The sequence below is a fragment of the Amblyomma americanum genome, chromosome 3 (genome assembly GCF_052857255.1).
Source record: "Amblyomma americanum isolate KBUSLIRL-KWMA chromosome 3, ASM5285725v1, whole genome shotgun sequence".
In the NCBI taxonomy this organism is placed as follows: domain Eukaryota; kingdom Metazoa; phylum Arthropoda; class Arachnida; order Ixodida; family Ixodidae; genus Amblyomma; species Amblyomma americanum.
Window position 1 is genome coordinate 193,386,462 of NC_135499.1, and position 13,417 is coordinate 193,399,878.

General features: G+C 44.6%; 1 protein-coding gene across 1 annotated transcript in view; it reads right to left on the reverse strand.

Moving 5' to 3' along the window:
- Nucleotides 1–12,752, reverse strand: part of LOC144125753 (ubiquitin-conjugating enzyme E2 Q2) — a 31,631-nt gene extending 18,879 nt beyond the window's left edge. The window contains exons 1-5 of the mRNA XM_077659420.1: nucleotides 12,461–12,752; nucleotides 11,205–11,309; nucleotides 7,387–7,479; nucleotides 4,361–4,476; nucleotides 50–200 (exon numbers count right to left, since the gene is read on the reverse strand). Coding sequence (XP_077515546.1) covers nucleotides 50–200; nucleotides 4,361–4,476; nucleotides 7,387–7,479; nucleotides 11,205–11,309; nucleotides 12,461–12,622 — 627 coding nt within the window. The 5' untranslated portion in view covers nucleotides 12,623–12,752. The remainder of the gene's footprint in view (nucleotides 1–49; nucleotides 201–4,360; nucleotides 4,477–7,386; nucleotides 7,480–11,204; nucleotides 11,310–12,460) is intronic.
- Nucleotides 12,753–13,417: the final 665 nt, after the last annotated feature.

Consider the following 13,417-nt stretch of genomic DNA (forward strand, 5'->3'; position numbering starts at 1 on the left):
ACACCATCAAGAAGCCCTTGAGATATTTTAAATGAGGAGAGCTGCCTACCTCTCGAAGTTCTTTCATGAGCCGGTCGGTGGCCTGCACCGAGCCAGAGACTGAACCTCGCAGATAATCCTGCCGCTGGTTCTGCCGCAGCCGCTCTAGCGTTGCGTGGTTCTCCACACTGAGGTCATCCTCCTTGCTTTTTTCCGAGGACCTGCACCAATATTAGGCAATGCGCAATGACATGGAGCAATATAAACCACCTTGCCCATAGTGAACTCAGCTGCAATGAAGAATGCGGGCATTTCTGGGCAGTGACCCCGTCCATCTGCCAACAATAGAATAAAACGGCCAAAAAATTACTGTCAATTTGCATAGTTAGGCCAAATGCAAATTAGGTGAGCTAGCACTTCGGTTTGTGTGTTCGGATCCACTATTCACAGATGGAAGTTGCTTGGATAGCGATCAGTTAATGCCCATATATACGGAATTGGTCATGCTCTACATACGCAGATCCTTGCGAGTCCTCATACCCCTCCTGGCGCAGCGGTGCTAAGGTTAAGCGATGCACCACTGCCCCGAGATGGCAAGTGGCTTGAGAGACCCAGATTGCTCTTCCCTAGCAACCTCTCGTGACCGATCCTTAATTGAACTGCCACCTGCCATGATGAGCAGTTTGCTCACAATCAGGTGGGCAGATTGCCCAATGTGCATTATAGTATTGGCACATCAAGGCCAGACTGGGGAGCGCACAAACTGACAGATAACGGCTTTTCAATTGAGTGGAAGCCTTAATGCTAACGTATTAAAAACATAAAGAAAGACTATCATGCATTACCCTGGTTCACAAATGTCTTTTTCAGAGTACAGATGCCTTTTTGCTTCCCAGTGTTCAAACATAAGGGTGTCTGCTTGTGCTTTGGAGGCCACAGTTTGACGAGAAAAGTGGCTAGCTTAGTACGGGTGAACCTCATAACAAATTTAAATGGGCCCTGCGATTTCTTGTAGTCGCTGCTTTGCTTGAGTGTTTCATTGTAGTTGAAGAGTACTTATAACGTAAGCCAGTGTAGGTCTATATCAAACAAAGTCCACAAGTACGCAGTATTGATTAGTGATAACATTTTTAAAATGCACGTTTCTTTTATTTACCACCTGCTAGTAAACTGATCACTAGCATGAGCCCTAATAAAAAATCCTAGTTCTTTTCCACACACCACAACATCGATCATCATTTCACTGAGTTACACATGCACACATTTGTGAAAACAACATTCACGGGACAAATTTGCCCTTTGCAGCCTGAAGCAGGAGCAGTTGGAAGCTAGACACACTGTGTAATGAAGCAACCTCCATACTATGTCACACAGTGTGAGGGCGCAAAAATAACACTGGTCAACCCTCAAACATAAGTATGTGGCTCCGTTAGCCACTGTCGTAGCACGGTATACGTGTGGCACCATGGTTGTGGTGCACACAATTTCCTTATCTCCGAAGGCTCACTCTGTGCGTCACTCAGCGGCGATAAGCAAACACAACAGGGCTCACAGGCCAAAAAGCAGCTAACTGGTCCAGTATTTGCCTGTTATTTAGCACAGTGTCGCTATGCAGTACAGTAGTTTTCAGGATCCCTCAACAGTCACAGCACTTTGTCCATCCACACTCTTGTCAAGCCTCATCGCTAGCTGCGAAATCAACAATCTCCACATCCACAGTCGGCCATATTATATATGATAAGTAAGCACTGAAGGTACATGCAGAGCTACCTTAGAAATCTTTCCTTTCCAAGGCAATGAAGAGCAAGAAAAGGTCTCATTTAAAGGGTCCCTGAAAAGGGTGTTTGAGGTTGTCTACGAAATGCTTGCATTATGTAGAGTACGGACCAATGAGCGTTCATGCCATGTACAAGACCTCAGAAGCAAGGCGATAATTACAATACAATTTTTAAAACTCCCGCTTCCGCACCTAGCGGCGACCTGGGGTGCTGGGCTTTCGCCCGAATCCGTGCTCGTTATGTCAGCAGCGGACTGCTAGCATTGGTTCGCACGCGTCGGCAGCCGGCGGAGGGGGCGAGTGCGAGAGGCCGGCAGAGGAGCGCCGACAATTCAACGTGCAAACGGTGACGAGAGGTAAGGGAAAGGCACGAAGACGCAGAAATTCAAATTTTGACTACAGACAACTCAGCTTCCACAAAATGCATCTAAAAAATTCTTGCTGGAGGATATTTGTGAAGCGGCATCCTTTAACATCCCAGGCACAACGCATCTTTTTTGAGACCCCCTTTCACAGCCCCTTTAAGGGGAGACCCTCGTCTTTGAGAAAGTTTTTTTTATTAATGAAGCCACAATTATGAAATCAGGGAACATGTATTTTTGTGTGCTGATTCTAAATATGTCATCTAATTTCACATAAAAGAAGTCCTTGTGCACTTATGCAATATGTTATACAAGAAAGCATTATAGAAATTTCTCTGCAGGGAACTTTCTAAAATGCATGCCATTGGTTTGTCTTGACATCAAGGAGTGTGCAATAAGGGAAAAATTATCATTCTGCCTGTCATAGAAGTTGAGTTATGAAGTTTTGAAGTCGCTGTTTCTGGAGTGAAAGCTTAAAAAACCCCATACCTCAAGTTATATAACAGGCAGGATGATAGTTTTCCCCTTACAGCACTCCTTCATGTCAAGACAAACCAACGACATATATTTCCGCAAGTTCTTTGCAGTGAACTTTCTTAAAATATCTCTCCAAAAAATTACATAACATATTGCGAAAGTGCACAAGGACTTGTTTTACATAAAATTAAATTACATGTTCCCTGAAGATTTCAGAATTGTGACATCATTAATAATTTTTTTTTTTTTAAAGAGCAGGGTCTCCCCTAAAGTATGCAGTTGGTTTCTCAAACATGTCAAGGCGCTGTTAAGTCCCGGAAGGGAAAAGATGAGTATGTGGTTCGTTTGTGAATATGGGGGTAGGTGCTGAAGCCAATAAGAGAGACTGTAAAAAAGGATGTGCAGAAGCAATTTGTCGCCAGCACCTGTTTTGGTTGGCGTCACCGCACAGCTCAAGAGCACACCGACCACAACACTTCGTGTGAGAGGAACGCATTGTGCAGAATGCGTATGCCAGACTGAAGGCTTTAATGATGGCTGCCTTCTTGCCAATGGAAATTGTTTTAAGCTTCCGTTCCCCGCCACTTGGCCTTGTGGAACCACGGGAACCTCGCTACTGTCAAGCACACCAAGTGCTTTGCCAAACGATTTTAAACTAAACGTGACCACACTGCAAAAACAAACTAAGCTGTGCATGAAGCCAGAGAAGCATAGCACACTCACGGAAAGCTGTGTGCAGTGAAGAGGTTGGAAAACAGGGTAACTGCCACATCAAATCAGTACGGAAGTGCTGGGCTCCATTACAAATTGACATACGCAGCCCAAAATGGCCAGTGAAGTTCATTGGAGGTCCATTATATCCCGTTGCAAGAAAATGACATTACTTAGAAACGAGATATCCTTTCTTCTTTCACTCCCTCTTTTATCCCTTCCCTTAAGGCAGCGTGTCTATGCAAGACAGTTACTGCACCATTTCCTTTTCTCAAACACCAATTTTCAAATACTGTAGTGGCCCTTTAAGACGCACTTGAAGGGACCAGAAAATCTGTTGATCTTGTCAGAAGTTTGTCTTAACAGAAGTGCCCCCACCCCCCAAAAAAAGATTTGTACGTACATTACGCATGTCCAAATATGTGTTATATGAAAACAATCAAATGACCTTGCATTGACAGGACATTTGCAATTGAACATATATTGCACTACGCATGAAGCGAGTTGAACATTGAAGGCATAAAACGAAGTCATAGCATACCACTTGAAAACAGCGTTAGACTAGTTTTCTTTTCACCATCTCTTTATTGCTCTCTTCCGTAGCCACTGCGATTTGTTTGCTTTGCTCCTGATTTGATTTTTGAGAATATGAATACACAGAGGTTCCAAGCTGGGTAGCTGTACATCTCTTATCTTGCTCCTTCCGCAGTGTAGCTGTTATTAACTCTATGAGCAGGTGCATCACGTGCCTTTCTGTTCACCACAGGCAGTGCCCATGCAGTGATATCTGACCATCTCTACACAGCAATAACACGAATTGTGGTGCCATGTCAATTGAACACCCCCACCCAAATTTACTACCCCTAACCCACAGTTCTGCTGCAATACAATTCGATTTTGCATACACTCGTTCTGCCTACTTCACTGTAACTCTCCAGAATTTTACACAGACACCATTGCAAAACCCTTACTCCAAATCAAACCAAGATACATCATGTTATGAAGTGGACACTTTACTGTGTGCAGCAAGGTTCGAATATTTAATCTTGCTCACCCTGTATCATCATCTATCTCCATTTGCATGTCATCATCCACGTCTGTCTCGTCCTCTTCCTCAGAGTGCTGTTGAGGTGCCTGTAGCAGGTCAGGAAGGTTGCCAACATCTGCTTGCTACGCATAAGAAAGGTGCCACAGATTACTGCACACAACGTGTTTTAACTTCAGAGAGACATACGTGTACAACAACAAGAAGCACTGAAAGACACCCCGCAAACATCACAAAGCAAGGCCATCACATCATCCAGTCTAATTTAGCCTCCTCATTTGTTCAATTTTTAAAGGGGGCTATTGAACGTTTTAAGAAAGCCACACCACATTCCTTAAGACTTCCCTCTCTCCACTACAACAAACCATTTTGCAAAACACCTGGTACAATCATTTTAAAACAGCAATAACAGCAAACTGAAACCAAAACAGAGTCCATGGCCAGGGACGATGCGTCACGTGGTGCAGTGATGAGTAGCAACTGAAAACTATGAAATGCCCGAGACAACCTTATACAAACTTCAAAATTTTGTTACTGAACATGTTATTAAATTAATGCGTGGGGAATATTCGTGATGACAAAAATGCAGTGTTGCACACAGAAATTATCGAAACTTATGCCGCAGAAATGGTGAACTTAAAAATCAATTTGCACTGTGATGAGATGTCACATGGGTGCTAAATTTGGTGGAAGTAATCAGGATAGACAGAATAACTTACAATGAATAATAATAACAATAATTGGTTTCTGGGGAAACGAAATGATGCAGTATCTGTCTGGCATAATCAGCAGACACCTGAACCACGCCTAAAGGGAAGGGATAAAGGAGGGACTAAGAGAAGAAAGGAAGGAAGAGGTGCCGTAATTTCCACCACCTGGCGATCTTACACACACCAACATTGCACAGCACAGGGGCGCCTTAGTGTTTCGCCTGCATCGAAATGCAGCCGCCGCGGTCAGGTTCGAACCCGGGTACTCCGGATCAGTAGCAGAGCGCTTTAACCACCGAGCCACCGCGGCGGGTAGCTTGCAATGAAGCCTCGCTAGTTCGGGCTCTTGACCTGGTCCTGCCCAATGATGATGTTATGGATTTTTATGGCGCAGGGCCATCTATGGCCAAAGAGCGACATAGCACAAGGTATTTTTGACTACTCAAGGTGGAGTCAAAGACCCATTTTTCCAAGCATTTCACCCCAGATAAGCCGAGCACAAGGGGAAAGCTTGCACTCATTGTATTACCGGTGGGTACCCAGCAGCACAGGGGATCGAACCCCCACCTCCCGCATGCGACCCCACCCAATGCCCGTGTAACTCTATTGCATCAGATGCTCGTTAATTCGTTAAAATAGTGCTAATATCCCATGTCACGACAAATATCGCATCAGAGAGGTGTCCGCAAACCCCTTATGTCAGCCAATGGCAGGTGTGAGGACGTTCGGAGGGCACCGGTGCAGCCCTCCCCAGTGCAATTGTTTCCCTTTTCTGAGTTTCCCTCCAGGTCACAGCGATGGCGGCTCTGAAGCACACCAGACAGCCACCCGAATACAGCGTTGCACAGTTTTCGACACTGATGTCTCACTGGCCTTTTAGTTTCCTCACTGGAAGAAGCATCGCAGTTCTGGTGCTGAAGCATTTCCCTCAGTTGTAAATTGTAAACTATGGCATTTGATGTCCCGAAGCAGCACATAGGCAGCTGCAGTGGAGGGAGGGCTCCGGTTTAATTTCGACCACCTGGGGCTCTCCAATATGCGCTGATATCCCACAGAACACGGCTGCCTTTTGCATTAATTCGGCATTTAATTCCTTAATTCAAACCTTCGGATAATTCAGATATTTATCCCGATCCCCTGCAGACTGAATTAACGAGGTTTTACTAGTACAATTTTCATTAGAATATGGCAACCTCGAAAACCCCCAGAGCTACCGTTCAACACACCTCTCAATAGAAAACAATGTACACTTTATTGAGTAGCCAATCACAAACGGAACTGAGTGAAACAGAAAACGGGCACAGCAGCACTGAAATACATTTCCATGTGCACAGTACCAGGCTAAAAAAAGCTCGTGAAGCACTAAAGCTGTAAAACATGTGGCCCACACATGCAATAAACCGCAGTTCTGCTTGGTATTGGATGTGGGGTTTAATGTCCTAAACCTGCACATGGACTATAAGAGAGAGCTCAGTGGAGGCTCAGGATTAATTTTGGACACCTGGGCATCTTTCAATGTGCACTGCAACTGCACAGCACATGAACGTTTTTTCATTTCACCTCCATCGAAACTGCAATCATGTCTATGAATGCATAGCATTCACCTTCAGATAACATAAAGCTCTGATGATTCAAGCTGAAACCGTTTCCCACACCCGCAGCAGCCTGGATTAACTGGAGCAAACGATATAAAAATAAATTTTGAGCTGCTCATGAATAAAATCCCACATTATTTGCGATAATTTTCTAATAGGGAAGTCAGTATTGTTTTATCTGTTTCTGGTAGTAGTAGTAGTGGTTTATTTAAAATAATTATTTTAAAAAAAAGGGAAAGATTTTTGCTAGCCCTGGCATCTGCCATCGCTATGGGAAGCACCCGAGCTGGGGCAGCAGAAATAAAGAGAGCAGACAGACTGGAGAAATGAAATGAAAGAGGTGAGGGGACAGGCAGAAAGTATAGGGGGGAGAGAGGTACAATATACAAGTATTCTATTTACACTATAAGGTATGTACAGGTCAGGCGCATGTGATGTCCATAATCAAAGAGAAAGAAGAGCATGCGAGCACAACACAATGTACACTACAGCTGATTGATTTTATATTAAGTTACTAGCATCTTCTTTTAGTAAATAAATGGGCAGTTTTGATCATACCAGTTTTAGTCACATCAATGAGCAGCCACAATCAACCACATGACAAACCAGCAAAACCGGACAGTAAAACATCAAAGCTCTGGACGTCATATCCCTGCACCTTGCACAAATGGCCTACAAAACAAAACCCACACACAAGCAAGACTGCACATAGATGCATCATTTCCCTCACCTGGAAGTAATCTATCGTCTCCAACTCTGCTGGTTCAGGCAAGCTGTGCACCTTGCACAACTCTGTGACTAATATCTTCACCTGCTGGAGAAGCTGCAAGCACACATGCAAAAAAGAAAAAAAGATGAGGCAGAAGTTCCCTTTTGAAATTATATCCTTTCCCACCTAGAGAAGAAGCATTGAACAGTGGCAAATGTTTCAATATCCCCTGACACATCCCTAGCAGATCACACAAAACAGTGACCTTTCCTTCTGAGAGTTTTTTTTCTAGGGCCCACTTCTACCAATTTAAAGTAAAAGTACTACCTGTGCATGGCTGCGGCCTTGTTTTTGGAGCCAACCACTGAATCGTGGCTGAGGATATTGGCCACGTTTTAACTTTAGAGTCTTGCCATGTCATTCACTTAGCTTTTGTCTTAGAATTTTTTGGTGCCTGGACCACACACCTAGACTGCAGGGCCAAGTGTTGCTATCAATTGCAACTGAAATAATGGAGGCACATTTGACAGCTTCAAAGCAGCCAACAATGGGCCAAGTGTTAAAAGGCATAAATTTCTTCAGGCCCCATTTCTCTCTACATTTTTTCTAAATGTGGCCTCCTTCTTAAGACACTGCTTATCTTACTCTTTATTTAACCTAATATATTGCCACCGAAAGGTGTGGCGCAGAAGTTTTCCGGAGTGACCCCGCAGACGGATTGGGGTCCAAACCCATACTCGATCTCCAGGGCGGTAAAGCACCACCTGGTGATGAAGGTTGTAACGTTGAGCATCGCTTTCCTGCTGGGTACGGGTTCACTGTCTAGCTAGCTGGTGGGCGGCGTCCGCGTGCCGAACTCTTTAGCGCCAGCGACGGAGGGACGTGCAACATCTGGCAGTAACATTGCGTCCAGCATAGTCGTGGCTTCGTGACCGTGCACCAAACGAAACGGCGTGAAGCGCGTTGTCTCTTGAGAAGCAGTGTTATAGGCGAACATGACGTAAGGCAAGATCTGGTCCCAGTTCTTATGGTCGGTGTCGACGTACAAGGAAAGTATGTCGGCAATGGTCTTATTGAGCCGCTCAGTCAGTCCATTTGCTTGAGGATGGTAGGCAGTGGTTCGACGGTGACTATATTACTATCTACTATCACCTTCTTCCCAAGACATTACCTATCTCACAGTTTTGATGGATACCAGGCATTTAAAGATTTAGTGATGACTCAGGATTTTACAGCATTAAAGTAATGCAGTCACCCAGAAAAAGAGCTTTAAATGCACTGGTGCAAGAACCTGCTCAATGCAGACACTAAATAAACACAAAAAAGGTCGAGACAAGAAATATCCTACAAGCTGTTTTTTTTTTTTTTGCATGCACAGTTGCAGCAAAACTGCTTTCAATGTTGTACGCTTTCAATGTGAACGCCTCCTAAAGGTTGGAATAATGCTCTGTGGGGAAGCACACCTGCAGAGACAAGTTTGGGAAGTCTATATTAGCAACAAAAAAAATTTACAAATTTACTTCACTGCTGACTTTTTGTGTCTTCTGGAAAAGATATATACAGCCTAATTTTTATTTTGCACATCCCATAGCACATCAATAAAAATCAATCAATACGCTTTGGATGCAGAAAAATTACTTTTTCAACACAGTCACCTTCCAAAACTTTTGATGGCAAGTGTACAGGGGCAAAGGAAAGAAATGCGAACAGAACAGAGCCTAGGCACTCTGCTGTTCGCATTTCTGTTCATTACGCTTTTACTTTGGTGGAAGCAAAAAGATGCTAGAGTCGTCCGCGATGCATTCTAGGCCAACTCTGCCGTTTTTTTCTTACCATACAGGTAAAAGCGCGATCAAAAGAAACTCAAACAGCGGAGCGCGTAGGCGCCACGTAGTTCGAGTTTCTTTCCATAGTGAAAGTTCATCAATGGCCCAGAGCAAAGCTACCAGCACCGATACTACCCAGAACACACAAGTAGTGACCGACATGAATAATTGCAATATATGCACGGCCCATGTTTTTTGTTATTATTTTCAAATTCATCATTATGGTACTAAGAGAGTTATTCATAAAAAGTTGCAATATTCAGGGCTTCTTTCCAAACCGAAGTACTCGAGCTTTGCTTCCTTCTTACATGTACTGACTAGCACGTGACAAGTTCCATTTAAAAAGCTCTGGTTGACAAGTTTGTTACAATTACAAAATAAAGTCACCAACACTGCATTTGTTTAAGATTGCTCTACACACAAATGCCTTCAGTGGAATGCAGCATTAAGCAGCAATTATTGTGTCTGGTACAAACAGCTCCAGTGATGGTGCTGGTCAAGATGCGTATTAAGTGGTTAACTAGAACTGATACAATGCATTCATCTCCTATATTACAGCAAGAGACTCTTCCAACTTGGTGTAGAAGGCACCTCTTTTTTGTACATGAAAGAAACGAAATAATTAGGGAGCAAGAGTTTTTCGCGATGAGTGACGATAGTTCATTGCCACCGATTACGTGTTTTAATCTATTGAATGGAATAAAATATACTCTGGATTCTTTTACCATTCTGTGAAGCACTGAAATAGAGGCACTGAGTTGATACAGTAGGAGCAGTGCATGTCTAGCAGCGGTAAAAGTTCTTAAGCACTCGAACATTTTGTATGTGTATGTCTGCATGAGCTGCCTTTTTTTTGAAACTTGTATAATATACCTTGGCGTAAATAAATTCACACAGACAAAGGAGACAACGCACAGGCGCCAGCTTCCAACTTCCCACTGAGTTGGATGTTGGCGCCTGTCCGCTGTCTCCCTGTTTCTTTTGTCTGTGTGAATTTATTTGTGCCATGGTGTATTTTCCAGGTTTCAAAATGCTAAACCAACTAGTCCAGCAACATGCCTTAATGAGCTGCACTTGCAGTCATTATTTGGGTTTCAACTAACATCAGAAGACTGCCATTTGAATCATATGCTGAGCAGTACCCATAAGACGTTCGGTGTCCGTGAAAACCACTGAACTGCAACCTCTTTCTTGCTGGACATGCACTACCATTTTTGAGGCTTCTTTGATCATACATATTTAAAAGGTTTCACTTTCATTGTATCGACAGCGAAGTACGAAGATGGCTGATAAATTCCACTATGTGAAGGCAGACGGGCAACATGTAGCTGATGACTGACCCCAATGACGACAAAGTTAGTAAACCTCCAGGTTTGCAAAGGGTCATAACCTTCACAGCAGAATGCAACTTGCACTGTGATAGTCAAACTTCTCCAGCCCTCCAATATGAGGCTACACTACATTCTTGCTTCTCCTTTAAAAAAATGAGCACTTTTACTGTGCCTGTGCACAAGAAATCTGCAGAATGCCACTAGTTGACAAACTATTAGAAGTAAACAAACCATAATTGTGGCTTTACTCTAGCTAACTTTCCAAAACCGACAAAGATTATTCGTGTCAGTCACTTTAGCTTAGCTAGCCTAAACAAGTGTTGCATGACATTAGGTAAATACTAAGTCACCTGGTATGCAAGAAAGAACTAAAATTAGAGTTGCTAACAGCTTCAGCGCACGCACACATTAAGGCTGATTATGAGTACTAAAAATTTTGGGTTCCACTAATTAATGTGTTTTGCTCTGCTTTCCTGCCAAGGAGGATTCCCTCCCTTGTGCAGGAAGAAGCGAGGTGGGGTTATTTTATTGTAAATTGATAGCAATTACAAATGTAGGCAATCCTAAACCCACCTGCACACAACACTGCTGTTCAGGGAAGCAGGCAATGGCGGGTGAAAATCTGCTTACACATTCTAGACAGCCGTAAGAAACCACGCATTCGCCGAACCGAAACACTCACATGGTTGTCTCGGCCAGCGGTGTTGGTAAGAAGTTCAACGATGTTGGTAATGCTTGGGTCCTCGGTGTCAGAGAACCAGACTGGAGGTGTCGAGGGGTATGTTTCCTGAAACAGTTAATCGCTTATTGCTCAACGAAAGCCTCACGTTACGAGTCACGATGTATCCCTTTCCTAAATTATCCTTCAGTGCGTTTACGCGTCGCACACGAGCAGCGTTCGTGAGCGCTGAGCGTTCGTGAGCGTTCGTGAACGCTCCGCTGAGCGGTATCTGTTGACACAGGCGGTCATCAGATCGCGCGGTTAAATTTTTCGCCCGGACAACGCCGACTTCTTGTATATCCGACCTACTCATCACAAATCCCAGGACGAACAAGCACGACAGCTCGTACAAAGGTCCGCGCAACCCAAACAGCGATAGGAGCGAGGAACAAAGAAAGTCCAAGAGGGTCAACACTCCTACTGCGACGTTCCGTGAAAGTCGTCGTTCAGGGCGACAACGCTCTCCACGCACGGAAGCGTCAGGCATCGGCTGGCTGGCCTTGTTTTTGTTGTTTGGTTATTTGTGCACTATTTCCAGATTTTTTTTTTTCCCCCAGCCCTCAAATACCCTCATATACAGCGGAGAAAAGCCAAGCGAAACCGGCCCACGCGACATCTCAGCTTCTGCCAGTCCCGCTGACGTTCCCCGAACTGTGGGATACGCCCGCGAGTTCGCGTTTCCAGCAGGCTGTGATGTTGCGAGTGCCGTAGCCATGGTTCGCGCGAAGGCATAGGTTTCCAGGGGCTGAGCTTAGCGACCATAGCCCTTAGCGAAATCGTCGCTTCACCTAGGCCTTGATCAGCTGAAGTGCATTTGCTCGCGATAGAACGCCGGTTTCACGAGGCATCAACGTATTAGAACTGTGAGCCGACGAGACGCTGCTTTGTAGCGTTCCAGCCAACGACAGCAACAATACCCATTTGAGCGTTTCCGTAACCCGAGCGCACAGTCTGTCACAGCCGGAGATGAGCTCGAGACCGTTTTTCGAAACGCACAACAACATACGAACGCTGTTCCTATGTGTGACGAACACGTCAAAGAATGCGCATTGCTGAACGCATGATTTCGCTCGTAAACAATACTCCTGTTCAAGGTCTTGGCCTAGTTAGAAAAAAAAAGCACTCAGCTGTTAGCCAAAGCGACCGGTTACGTCACACAAAAAGCCCTCAAACTACACATAACAGCAACATGAAATATAGCGCACAGCAGTACTTACTGTAATGTTGGCGTGTATTTCAATTTTCTTCCCATTGCGGCCGATAAATCTGCAAGTGAGTTCATCCACTGACGCAGCTACCACTTGGAATCGTTCGTGGTTCTTTGGGAACGATGCTTCCAACGCCCGGATATCTTGCTTGAGACTGTTTAGACAGGCCATTATATCACCTCAAGAACATGTCAATGTCTGTAGCTGGATCACGAATTTGAAAAGGGGGAACTCACGGGCCTGACTTTTGACACATTCTACCCCTCACTAACACAATATGGCGGACACTAAAAGAATATATGCGCCTGCGCATAGCAACGCACTCTCAAACCCAGTTTCCTCACTGACCGCGTGAAGAGCAAAATGGGAATGGGCAGAGGCGGTGCATCGCCAGTATCGGCGACGGGGAGGTTGGGGCAAGTAAACTGGAGTTTTGCTGCGTTTGCTTTGTATTGTATGTTGCAGTTGTCTGTTTTGTTCCGGCAATTCGGGCTCTCTGTCATTTCTGTGTACACTTTCGATTTCTCTGGCTGTAAGAACCGCGCGTGGCATCGTATTTGAATCTACGCAGTTAAGCAGCATACGTTATCTGTACCGATGCAGTGATATAAAAAAAACTGCGAAAGCGAGAGACTAAACTACTACATTGAGACATTGAGCAGGCAACGTGCTTGATGTGTGCGTGTCGTACCAATCCAAATCCAATCACAGGCCCGTGCGCTGCACGCGTGCAAAGCTTCTGCCGAGTATTTCTGCAGCCGAGCACGAAACTTAAGGCAGTTGCGTTTCGGCGGAGGGCGAACTAGAAGACCGTTCAGCACCTTATTTTTACTCTTTTTGGCAATCATGTACCTGATATATCCATAAACCCTGTAGTTCAACTGGTCAATATTTTCATATATTGAAAAGGTACGATATGCAGGATACATACATGAACTGCAATATCCATAAAGCGAACAGTATCGG